A 12820-nucleotide genomic window follows, 5' to 3' on the forward strand; every position below is an offset into this window, starting at 1 on the left:
AGATATAAGACAAGCATTTAAATATATCTAGGGATAAACTATAAGATGCACAAATAGAATAAAAGGGCAGTAGAAACGTTCAAATGAAATGTGAAATAAGATATAGCACAGAGAGAAAACTCATGAAAACGGAAAAACAGACATGAAATCCGAACTTCCTGTGTGGGAGGGAAACAGGCTCTTAACAATAAATACCTTAGTCAAGACTCATGGCCAAAACAGAAATGTTACTGAAAACCTCCTCATGTTAATGCTTAAGGGGCACATCATTTCAAAAGTGAACCTAAGCTCCAGAGAAAAAGTGTAGAATGATTGTACTGGTTTCCAAGATGATATGAATCTGAGTCAAATGTGGCTTCTTCAACAGTTTGTTCAGAAGTTCCTTTGTGAGATTGTACTAACGACAATGTTGCTACAGGTCAATAGAGTGGCGCAAGAATGAGTCTTTAAACCAGGAAATGAGTTTTGACCCTTTTGGTTCGCTGGTCGTGAAGGTTTTAAGCTAGATGTCTGAAATAAATTCCCTGGTTAACACAAGCTTAAGAGATGTTTTGTTCTATAATGTAATACGTTGGTAAATACACATTCATGAATGTCTGAGGATTCTATGTGTCATAAAAACGATGGTTGCTAACAAGTGACTAAATGAGAATACTAAACGGCATCATGCCAAACACAAGTTCCTTAAGCTTAGTGGTGTTGACCTGTAGTTATGCGTCCGTCATGTGGTAGTTTTTTTATAACATTACTTTAGCTTTTTTTTATGGTCACAAATTGGTCAAATTATCGTATGTTATGGAACTTGTTTTCATTATTGATCATTCATCACGCAAAGGGCATAATTATCAAACAATAATGACAACTCTTAATATTGTAATTAAATCATTATTAAGCACTAAACTCAACTTTCTTTTCAAAATATACTCTATAAGACATTTCAGCTCGCCCTGAAAATAAAAACTACTAGGTAATGGAAATAATATGTTATTAGACAAAATACCTTGAAATAATTTAAGGTGAAAATGTGATCTTCTTGTCTCATTCTAGCATTCAGCTTTTATGTACAGTATGAATATAGTGTTATTCTCATGTCAGGATTCTGGTTGATTTATTCAGCATCACATTAACGCAATTATTTCTCAAATTTAATTTGATTTAGTTTTTTGCAGTATTGAACCTGAAGTGACACCAGGGAACCCTTTCTTCAAAGGTTTAAGTAAATGTACCCAATCACATTTTTGTATCATCTATAGGACCCTGAACTACTAATCAAGGCTTTGCCACCTGTTTTAACAAGACAGTATTAATCAGAATATGAAGGCATCCCTTTAAGAGCCAAAATCGGTTAAAAAATAAATAAAGCATATATACAGTAAACAGAAGGCAAGCAAACATAATGTGTATTTGTGTTCTTAACATTGAGAGAGAGGTTAATGTAATGTGAAATGTATAACTATAGTCAGTAATAAATGCTAATGACAAGGTTAACTTAAAAATACCTTCATTGTTCTTCTTCAATCACCCAGATCACATTTTATTTCATTCAGATCTGGTAAGGAAATGTAGGCACATTCTTCTCTTTTTCTTGTTTTAATTCTTGTAAGGCTTGTCTAGTCGGCTCAAATGTATAACAGGAACTAACTTAGCCGGGTTATGCTAACCTTTTGGTAAACAGAGCCACATATATTTATAACCGATAAACAGTGTTAGGGTGTACCCACCTCTCACTTGGGAATGTGCCGTGACAGCCTGGCAATGAAACCCATACTAAAACTGCATTGTCATGGCGATTCCAGTAATCAAAGATGTAAAACACAGGACTTTCACCCAGCAGACCGCAGTTCGAGTCCTGCTGGAAACCAAAGTAAGTATTGAATTAATTAAACTCACAATCTTCAACCATTGTCTTTAACCAATCCTAACCAATACGTTTTGTTTCAATGCCTGACTTTAACCACGTATATAAAAATGCGACCATAATCCGGAGAATATATGTTTACCTCGAGAATGGAGTTTGGTTGTATGGGAATATAATAAAAATGGTCTGGGATATAATCCAATCTCCCCTATCCCTGATCAGAGACCATTTCGAAATGGATGAAAGGACGTTTTTGTGTTTTTTCCCAGCTTTGTTGAACCCATGGCTTGGCATGTACGATGAGAATAAATAGAACGTTTCTAGGTTTTTCCAGTTATATCAATTTATTCATCTTTAATAGCAATCAAACATGTTTGAAACTGCAACATTTCTGACAAAAAAACAAACAAAAAACAATCGACAACCTGATACAGCTGGGGTGCGAGAGTAGCTCCCCCAATGGAGCTCCATGTACTAAATTTGAGTCTAATAGCTGCCCAGGATTAAATCTGACCAACGGCTCTTTGATGCATCAATGTCGTCCCTCCTTTCTTCCCCTTTTATGTTTATCTGTACTATTAAAAAGGCAAAAAAATGTACACAGCTCAAACAATACCTAGAAGGATTTTACCTCGATGTGCACAGTGTTTAATAACTCAATCGGATATAATAATTAGGAAAACCCTCTCGGAAATGCTCACTGATCTGAATTGTTAACGTATGGCATCCACATATATTAATAGGATTGCAAAAGTAGGCTACAGTGTTAAAGCAGGATTAGATATGATGAGTGTGTTGCTTTACTAAACAGTACCGTAGAATAAATAATAAATATGGCTTTGTGCAGTGTTTCATGCGGCCTGTATCATCCATGACTCAGATACTCCTGGAATTAATCCCTTATACAGACAACACGATTCAAAGTCTGCTCGTACCGTACATCCAGATTCAGGAAGTGTAGAAGTATAACTAAACACACTATGTTTACAGGGATCTGTCATTGTCCCTGTCCTCTCTGAGACTGTAGGCAGTGATATTGATGTGGTCCATCTAAAACGGACAGAAAGGCCTTTATTTAAACATACGTTGTTCATCAAAGAATATGGAATTGCTGACTGGCTATCTCGATGTAACACACGGCAAACACTCAGTGTATTTTGCACACAAAGTGAAAGCTTGATAAGCCACAGTGCCAGTGGGTTAGCATAGAGCGGGAATATGTTTACATCAGGATTAGAAGAGAAAAAGAGCCTCACCTTGAGGGCCCTTCTTTGTAGTAGAGTGCATTTCTCCTGCTTACGGGTAAGAGGACCTTAAAACCTATAAACCAATATGTGACAAGCTGCCTGGCAACCTCTAGCTGATCCAAAAACCTTGTTGTCAAGGTCTTCCGGTACTTTGAGCTCACTTGGACTTTTCTCGCCCCATAATTTATCCAAATTAAGTTTCTGTTTTACCCTTTTTGCCATGTGTTTGTGTTCTCACAGTGATTTTAGGTCAACTTTGAATGATTGACCTAGATACACTAACATTATGGGAGGAAAAATCAGTGTCATTTATCCTCTGAAATTGTTGATATTTCCACATGAGAGGCTGTCATAGTGTTGTATACACCAAGATCATCTCAAGTGGTTGAAATACATGAATCCTCTATGCTACTTTTGCTTGCTTCTTAAAATGACAAAGGCAGATTTTTAAGGCAGTAGAAAACAGCGGGGACATTCTGCTTTCAGCTACAATGTGGATAAATATCAATACAAATAAGTGCAGCAAAAATAAGACTGTGTTTTAATATGTTGCTGTTGGTAATGACCAAACCAGGGCTGGTTTAGGAAACAACAGCCTTGTCTCAACACTATTTGTTGTAGATCCCCTAATGACTCATCCCTTGTGTTGTGTTTGCCTCTGCACTTTGCGTGCTGAAAGTATATTTATTCAGTTTCTGTCTATATTTGAAGGAAGAATGGAAGAATGTCTAAACTACGCTGTAGTCTAAAAGGCAACTTCGTCTTCTGAATTGTTAATCAATCCTCACCATCGTCATCCTTAATATACATGAGCGTTGCCACTTTCCACCTGTCTGCCTCTTCCTTGAAACACATTGCTCTTGGTGTCAACAATCCAAACCTCCTTCTAACCAGAAAAGTTACATTTCATTTGAAAGACTCTTGTTTTAGCCTCCCTCTCCCCATCTTCCCCATCATCCCCTCTCCATTCACATGTACAGTTACTCTTTCTATCTTCCCCTTCCATTATGCCTCCCACTCCTCTTTTTCCTCAACAAGGACAATTACTCTTTGTTTCAGTCTGTTGTGTGAGTCGGACTCTCCCATCCTCTCTCTCCACGTCTCTGTAGAGCAGGGATTTTTGGGCCTTGAGCCGGCAGGCCAGCGCCATGAAGATGGAGTCGACGTTCTGACTCTCCCTCGGGTCCTTGGCCGAGGTCTCGAACAGCAACATGTTGTGGGAGTCGGCAAACTTCAATGCTGTGTTGGAGGGTACCTGGGAAAGCACAAACATTTGATTGTAAACCCTAATTGTAGCTAGAAAGATACAATAAAGTTGGAAATAAATATAACGTGGTCTTTTCTTAAGTACACCCACCTGTATTTGGTCCACGAGGTCACACTTGTTTCCCACCAGGACTCGAGGTACAGATGCTGAGACCCGATGGCCATTACACTCCTGGAACATAACATAATATTGCGTTATTAACGTTATAAAATGTTGCCATGTTTACGTGATATGCGACCATAAATATCAGCAGCAAAGTGAAAAAAGTTATCACCGGTCTCTTAGCTGTAACAAAGAGCTATTTATGACTGCTACAATCTGTCAATAACGTGTAAAAATGGCTTCATAGCCACTATCCGAAACAGCTCAATATAAGAAAACACTAAAGAGATGCTCTGAAGGAATTTAAGTTCCTATTGGTTAACATATACACAGTGTAATGTCTAAGGGTTTTAATATGTAAGGTAAGAAATGAAGGAGTGGATATTGTATGCCTTTGTCAAGGTTGAAAGAATCTCGTTATGATGTCTGTTCCACACAAAGGGATTGGTTGATGCGTTTATTTTTAGGTGAGAAACATCCCAAAACATCACACTTGATCCGACAGCGTAATATTTGTGTACTGTGTGAGTATTCAGGTGAGTATTCTGTGCGTATACAAAGACAACAGTTCAGAAAAATATATTAATGTGCCATTTAATTTGCACAAGATTGGAAAACGCCCAATAGTGTATAGTTCCAGTAGTAACCCAGAGCAAATTCGGCTATTGCTGTTCTCTTTAACAATGCAAAAAAGGAGCTAACTAGTTCGCCGTGCTGAATGGACAATGACCTGAAACATTTGACAAGTAATGTGTGGACACATTTTGGATTTAACAATTTGGACTTGAAGCAAATCTTGAGTCACCAGATAGCTTGTGACTCAGGCTTTCAAAACTACATCAAATTGAGAATGTAATGCTTTAAAGGACAATGCTCCAATGATTTCAAACTAATTAAAGTATGTGTTAGCTCTCAATAGTTTGAATTAGCTTTTTTTCCAAAGTGAGATCCAAAGCCTTAATGTTTCAACTGATATTTTATTAATTATATGATTTTGCTCATACAAGTACTACATTTGCTACTGCTTATTTAATCACAAACACACTATCATTATTAAGGTTAAGAGTAGACATTAAGAATGACTAATTTTCCTTTAGGGAAGTCATAGTTAGCCACATGCAGTATACAGGAAGTAGCAAAAAATACTATTATTATTGCTAATACTTCTACTATTGTACTAGCTACCACTAATACGACCATATGCAACTCATACAACAACTAGTCCATTAGTCAGAATCAGTTCTGATGCAACCTGTAGTAACCAAAGGTAGTAGACACAATGGAGGTAATTTTAAGCATATGGACAGTTGTAGTGGTATAAGCAGTATATTAACACACAGAAAGATTTCTACTACATACACAACCACACAAACCCCTTTTAATAATGATTTCCTAAGTGAAGCCAAGGTCTTTTTTGTTTGCTTGCTTACAGCAGTAGTTAGAATGACCAGCATTAGCATTAGAGATGCAAATGGTCGGAAACATGACATTGTCAACCCACGCCTAATAAATGGTTTTAGGGATTAGCCATTGGAAGCAAGGGAAAATGGGCTCCTTCAACCATTTCTAATTTGACAAAGACCATTTTGCAATCTATTAAGCAGTTACTAACCTCTATCCATGTTTGTAGGTTGCGGAAGGAAGCCATTTTGGTGACATCGTACACAAAGACCACTGCGTGGACATTGCGGTAGTAGTGTTCCACCATGGATTTACGAAAGCGCTCCTGGCCTGCGGTGTCCCATACCTGCACCTGTGGAGATAGACAAGATGAGACTGTGTTTGGATTTGACTGAGGAAAAGGGAAAATGCTGTAATAGCTGTATACTACCGCCAAGAACGTTATGTAATCTTTTTGGTTTGTTTGTTTGTTTGGTCAGCAGGATTACAGAAAAAAGGACTGGTTTGATTTTCATGAAACTTGGTTGAAGAGTATAACATGGACCATGGAAAAACCCTGTTCAATTTTTGAGCATATCTGAATCACAGGACGGATAGCAGATCATTTATTACTTATGGAATTGACCTTGGTGGGGACCTACGTTCTCCAAGGGCGTGTGTGGTTTTCAAGATATTCACCCTTATCATGTAAGAGATTAAGAGATTAACAAAATCAGGACACCCAGGTTTGTAATGTTTGTATAAAAAATATGCTCTACAATATCAATCTGGCTACATTCACTTGTCTAAGCCAATAATAGCTTAGAAGATCCAGTCCATGGCACTTTACAATTTCAACACGAAAGTGTGCACAGATATTCCTAGCTGTAAGGTCTCATGAGAGCAGTACTCTATGGCACGTTTGGCTTTCCTTCTTAATCATTAACGAAGGCCTCAGGCAGATCTACTCTGTGCTGTAAGCAGCATTGATGTATGCCAAGATTAGATAAAGTGACACATGCCAAAAAGCAAGTTTAACCGAAAATAAAACGTCACATTTGGATCATTTGCCACAATGTGCACAGGAAGAGTATTTTCTGAAATGTCAAATAACTGAGCGCTTTTTTCCAACTGCCTGTTCTCAGTTTATTATCAGTATGAGTCAGCTAACAACTAACAAGAAAATGTATCAAGCTAAATATACTGGTTTTGCTGCCATTGTTTTATTTTACAGCTGGTATAATACTGTCAGCCCTATTCCCCCAGCCAGTAAACCACTGAAGTGTAGCATGTGGAGCATCTGTACAACTGTGTAATTTCCTAATTGCCTCATTTGATGGTTCAGATTTAACAATACAGACAAAGAGCAACCAAGCTATATTTCCCCCTCTTCTGCACAAAAGAACATATCGATTCCACCAAAATGTTCAGCCATTTTAGAATGCAGACAGTGGATAAGTTATTTACGGCTCATGCTTGGTCACATAAACTGTTCTGTATATTGTGCTCAAACTGTCAGTTTACTGAATGTCTTTGTGTAATCAGTAGCACTTTGTGTTTCAACATGGACGTCTCCCAACACTCAGCCCAAGCCTGTAGTGAAAAAGGACCAGTGAATTATCTGCTATTACCATTTGAAAGGACAAGCACTGCTATTTAGCTTTTGAGCAGATGCTGATTGCTGCATTGAATACAGCTCATAAAATCAAAGCTTATTCTCGGTTGGACACTGCATGCGCCATAATCTGATTTTCTTCATATATCATATGAATCTCGTCAATGTAAATGTCTTTTCAAACCAATATCTCGGTTTATATCAATATTTTAATATGTAATTTTGGCTTAGGCACATCTATAAAGTGTGCTTTTCAAACCAGCATACAGTAAATGTGAGTTTGTGAAATTGAAGTCATCTGTCGGTATATTTTACTGAATTTGGCAGTCAATAGCAATCAACTTCAAACGTCCAAATTATTACCATTGCTTCAACACCTAACTCTGTGGTCTGTACTTAGTGTTCTGCTCTGCTATTTTTAGTCCTCTGCAGTAAATAAAATGTGTCTGTGTGCTACTTTTATTCACCTGCCAGAGGTCTGGAGCAAAAGGAGTCACCCATCCAGATCTTTGTACAGTTCGTTTTGAGGAAATGTTACATTTTGCCTGTTCACCATGAGGGACATTTTGACTTGTGGGTTCATACTGCCCCAGTGAATTAGCCTTAGATTTCACTCTAACAATGTTAAATGAAACAGTCCACTGAAGAAGCCATCCAATTACCATCTGGATGACCCACAGAACAACATTTTAGATTCCTCTATAGTTCTGGCAATAAATGATCCTGGCGCATGCTGGATCTAAAACACCTGCCTGCTAATAAAACAATCAGCTCTCACGTGTTGACACAAATGACAAGACACAAATTAAAAAAACCTTTACTCGAGATAGATCAAGTCTGCCTTCTGTCCAAATATGATGGAACTATATGGCAAAATACATTTGAAAAATTAAACAGCAACGTCTCTTTCAAGATGTCATGACACAGTTACTCAAGATAATCCACAGACTAGCCTAATTGTGAGCAGTTTCATAAAGGAGCTATTTATTTTACCCAACTACAACTGCCAACTGTATCAAGGAAAAAAAAGCATTTTTCTACTCTACTTCACCACAAGCTAACTAACGTTAGCTAGCTAGCGACATGGAAACATGCCTATTATCTTTTTGGCTGAGCTAACTTCAGCTAACTAGCTTAACCGAGTTTCTATCTTGAATTGTAAAAACCCTACAGGTAAGAACAAAAAAAGTATCTCTGATTTTGGGGTGAACTGTCCGTTTAGTTTTAAGTTAAATATACATATGAAAATACATTTACACATGCTCCTCATGCAGTAAGTTTATATGTTTTGAAGAGAATAGCGATGATTCAGACACGCTGACCTAGAGAGGTGTAGTGGGTTTGTGAGTCAGCATTAGGGGGCATCTGGAGGTTGTAGACAGACTGTGTTACTGAGACAGAAAGGGGGAAGGGAGTATGCGCTTATGTGTGTGTGATAGAGAGGTTGCATGCTCATTTACCGGCCACATAAGGAGGAGGAAGGTACTATGAAAAAGACACAACAGAATAAGAGATCTCAATAAAAACCTAATATTTAGTGAAAGGCCAACGTATAAAGCAATGTTCATCATATGAGAATTTAAATGTTGATTAATCATCATTATTGCTGCAAAATTGATTTTGCTATAAATCTGCCATTATGCATAGCTACTAATGTTTGAAATAATTACATTTTAATTCAGTGATTACCACGATAGCATTACAGTACTATGGCCTACATTTCTAATGCGGTTCGGTTACGAGTGTAGGATTAGACGTGACTAGTTTGAATACATTCCATAATTACAATGGATGGCATATTGTATTCATGGGTTTAAAAGAACAAACAGTTAGCAAATTTAATACAATGTCATAAAGTTACTTAGTAACCCTGTTGTCTATATACAACCTGTTCATTGATATCGTGGAAGAGATTAGAGTTTTGATTTGGCTGCCTAATCTTCTCAATAATTAGGTGTTGGAAAAAAAATCCAAAAGTAGTGAAAATGGCCATAGTCTCCCTCAGTCTTTATGTTGCTTTTGTTATATTGTTTGCATATATTTACAATACATGTTTTACCTGAAGGTTGAGAGGTTTGCTATAACCAGCTGATAATCTGATTTCCTTAACATTGGCAAAAAACATATTAATTTCTCCATAAAAACATGTTACAAAATATCCATTGGGTGTTTGTGTTGTTCATTCAGGCACACACATTCATCATAACACACAAAGACTGTCTAGTCAATACACGTGTAATTTCTCCAACATTTTACATGATAGTTATTATGAAATATCCTAGTGAAATGTAGTCTCTTGTTTTGTGAGGGTAATATTAAAGAGTAGGCCACTGCCAGACTTTGAGCTGCAGCTGATCAACAAAAAGAAAAAAGGGGGAGGGAGTGAGGGAACACCAATGATCAACATCCATCCCCTCTGCTGATTTTACCTTGATAGTCTCCCCCTCAATCTCCACTGCCTTCTCCCTGAAATCCACGCCGATAGTGGCCTCGGTCTTGTCGGGGAAGCTCCCCCCGGTGAAGCGGAAGGTGAGGCAGGTCTTCCCCACGTTGGAGTCCCCGATGACGATGATCTTAAAGATCCGCGTCTGAATGCTCAGCTCCAGGGAGTTGCTCAGATCCACCGACGACGTGATGCTCGGGGCGGGATCGGTGCTGCTGCTGGCTCGGCTTCGGCCGACTCTGTGTAAATCCATGGAGGATGTCAGGATGGTGACATTGTCGTCCGCTCGGTTCCTTCGTGTCATCCCTTTACCTCCACCAACACCACCTCTGCCGCTGCCCGGAGCTCGGGTCTCCTCCTCCGGGGAATCGTTGGTCATCGTGCCGGAGGAGGCGATTCGAAAGTCGTGTGAGTGTGTGGAGAGGAAAGAAGGTGGACGGATGGATGGATGAGTGAAGGGAGGGGAATGAAGGAGGAAGGGAGGACGGAAGGAGGAGACCAGGGATGCAACAACAATACCAACGATGCTCTGCTTCAGCCGAGTGTGGCCCTAAAGGGAGAAGCATTGTAAAATAAAATGTAGTAATTTAAAAACAACAGCACAGCTCTTCCGCTTTTAAATACTGATATAATGCACTTTGTTTTTGTTTTTTTTACCCTAACCCCTAACCCTAATAAATCAATTATATTCTTTTTGTGCTTATGTTTTCGTATATTCTTATAAACTATTTTTCAACTGTTTTACTCTTACTGTGTAGTAATAGTAGTAGTAAGATGGTGAATCAATAAAACATGAAAGATAATATGTTATTATGCTCAAAATTATTCAAAAATCATTTTTAACACCAGTTAGAAAATGTAATTTATCATCGAAATTATATTCAATTTGAAAGAGATTCAAATGGAGTCAAATGTAATATAAAGTGCATACATTTTTCTAACATATATCATCATCACCATTGTAATGTTTTAAGAAAACATTTAAGAAAAGCCCATAGAACATTCTGATTGCATACAGCATACCTAAACACATTGCATTTAAAGATTGTCATATAATAATTCAGGTGGAATACCAATAATAAGATCACAATTGTAGCCATCAGTTAATAATGAATGTAATCTCCATTTGAATTAGAGTCTATCCATGCCATTCTAGGACATAAGTTAATGCTGCTTTTTTTTTCCAGAGAGAGAAAGTGAAATAGATTTTCTCACACCATCATGTCATGTGATCTGATGAGCTGGTCCTATTATCACATTCCATTAACCAACATGGCCGTAATGCAAGGGAATGCAGTGTCACCAGGAAGCCTGAATAGTTTAATCATCAAAGTGCAAAGAAAAAATACAAATAAATTCCTTCTAGTACATACATTCAAAATGTTGTATTCATTGCCCTCAATATAAACAAATTGACAAAACTCTTTCAGTAGTATATTACTTTAAGTCAATGTTATTTACAAAGTGCTGGACTTTATTTATAGCCCTGGCAGTCGCAGCTGAGGAGATTCCAGCACTGTTTCCCGACAGGATTTGTCACTTGTATATTTTCCGACCCAGCAGGTGTTTTGATGCAGAATCAATACAGCGTGCCTGACTCGCTACTTCTGGGTATCTGCTAGCAAAAACTACAGATAAAAAGAGCACATGGCTAACACATTATCCTACGTTCAAACATGTTGTGTTAGCTTGTGCAGATCTAAAGAAGGAGGACAACAACAGTTGAACCTAAATAACTGCCAAATTTTATTATTTATTTGTTTATTTGAAAAGGGACAGTGCACATTAATTAACATTCTCAATGTAAACATACACTAAAAACGTAAATGTGCCGGAGTTAGCCAAAGCTAATTTTCGTCCGTAGTCCCACACAGTATGTCAGTTTGTACATTGCACCATGAATGTTATTCTCATAATGCTCCAGGACAGATAAAAGCATGACATTTGAAAGCATTTTTGTTTGTTTTGAAGAGTAATTTACATCAAATGAGTTGTGTCATATATGCAAGTGTCTGGAGTCTAACTTGCACGTTTTTAATATTTGTTATAAAAGCAACACATTACATTTTATCAAGATTCTAAATCAATGGCGTTGTGTAGTGTTAAAATAGGCATGCTCGGGTGTTCACAATGAATGAATGAATAATGATGGATTGATTGATTGATTAATGAATATATCACAACTGTAGCATTTGATAGTTTCCTTACTTGCAGCTTTCCCCATCAAATCTTACTATTAGCATCCTTAAGATCATTATCTAAATGACATGCCTACCATAAGCTTTCATTCAATGTTGCAGTTTCTATTCATTATAATATTTGAATATGGGGGGGTTTGAAATTTCAAGGTGAAATCAGACAGTATAATGCTTGAAGTTGTTTAAAACAAAATTCAAGAAAAAGAGGAAATCCGCCCTACTCACCGTTTGAAATATAACCATGCAAATTGCTGTGGTTTGTCACAGCTGCTTTGCCTCCATTTTGACTAAATTACAAAACAACACAAATGCACATGTGTACACACACTCCCTGTCTGGTAATATCAGCCTGAAATGCAGACAGAAATACCAAACGACTTCTGTTTTCCCTCGCCAAGTCAATGTCTCCCTTACACACATACACATATAAAGGCTCCCTGCTCACTGTTTCCCTCACACACAGACACAATCTTTTCCTCACAGACATACACACTGTCCCTCAAAAAAGACACACATAATCTCTTTTTCACACACGCATGTTAAACACACACACTCGCGCTGTGTCAAACAGTCCCGACGCTTGTGTCTGACAGAGCTCCCTTCTTCCTCAGTCAATGAGCTGTTTGTCTGGAAGTAAGGCTCAGTGGGACATTCACATTCTGGTAAACACAAAACAACAGTGAAATATAGAATGCATTAATATGTATACA

General features: G+C 37.8%; 1 protein-coding gene across 1 annotated transcript; it reads right to left on the reverse strand.

Moving 5' to 3' along the window:
• Positions 1-2193: 2193 nt before the first annotated feature.
• rab33a (RAB33A, member RAS oncogene family) lies at positions 2194-12617 on the reverse strand. Its single transcript, XM_063875873.1, has 5 exons — positions 12336-12617; positions 9899-10462; positions 6087-6227; positions 4463-4543; positions 2194-4360 (listed from the first exon to the last, which is right to left on the reverse strand). The coding sequence occupies exons 1-5, from the start codon at positions 12351-12353 to the stop codon at positions 4136-4138; spliced, it is 1029 nt and encodes a 342-aa protein (XP_063731943.1). The 5' UTR covers positions 12354-12617; the 3' UTR covers positions 2194-4135.
• Positions 12618-12820: the final 203 nt, after the last annotated feature.

Source organism: Eleginops maclovinus, chromosome 23 (genome assembly GCF_036324505.1).
Source record: "Eleginops maclovinus isolate JMC-PN-2008 ecotype Puerto Natales chromosome 23, JC_Emac_rtc_rv5, whole genome shotgun sequence".
NCBI classification, from domain to species: domain Eukaryota; kingdom Metazoa; phylum Chordata; class Actinopteri; order Perciformes; family Eleginopidae; genus Eleginops; species Eleginops maclovinus.

Coding starts and splice junctions, on each gene's coding strand:
- rab33a (XM_063875873.1), bottom strand. Junction 6,228..9,898: donor TTGAGGGGGAGACTATCAAG/GTAAAATCAGCA, acceptor CTATCTCCACAG/GTGCAGGTATGGGACACCGC. Junction 4,361..4,462: donor ACCTCGTGGACCAAATACAG/GTGGGTGTACTT, acceptor GTGCTTTCCCAG/GTACCCTCCAACACAGCATT.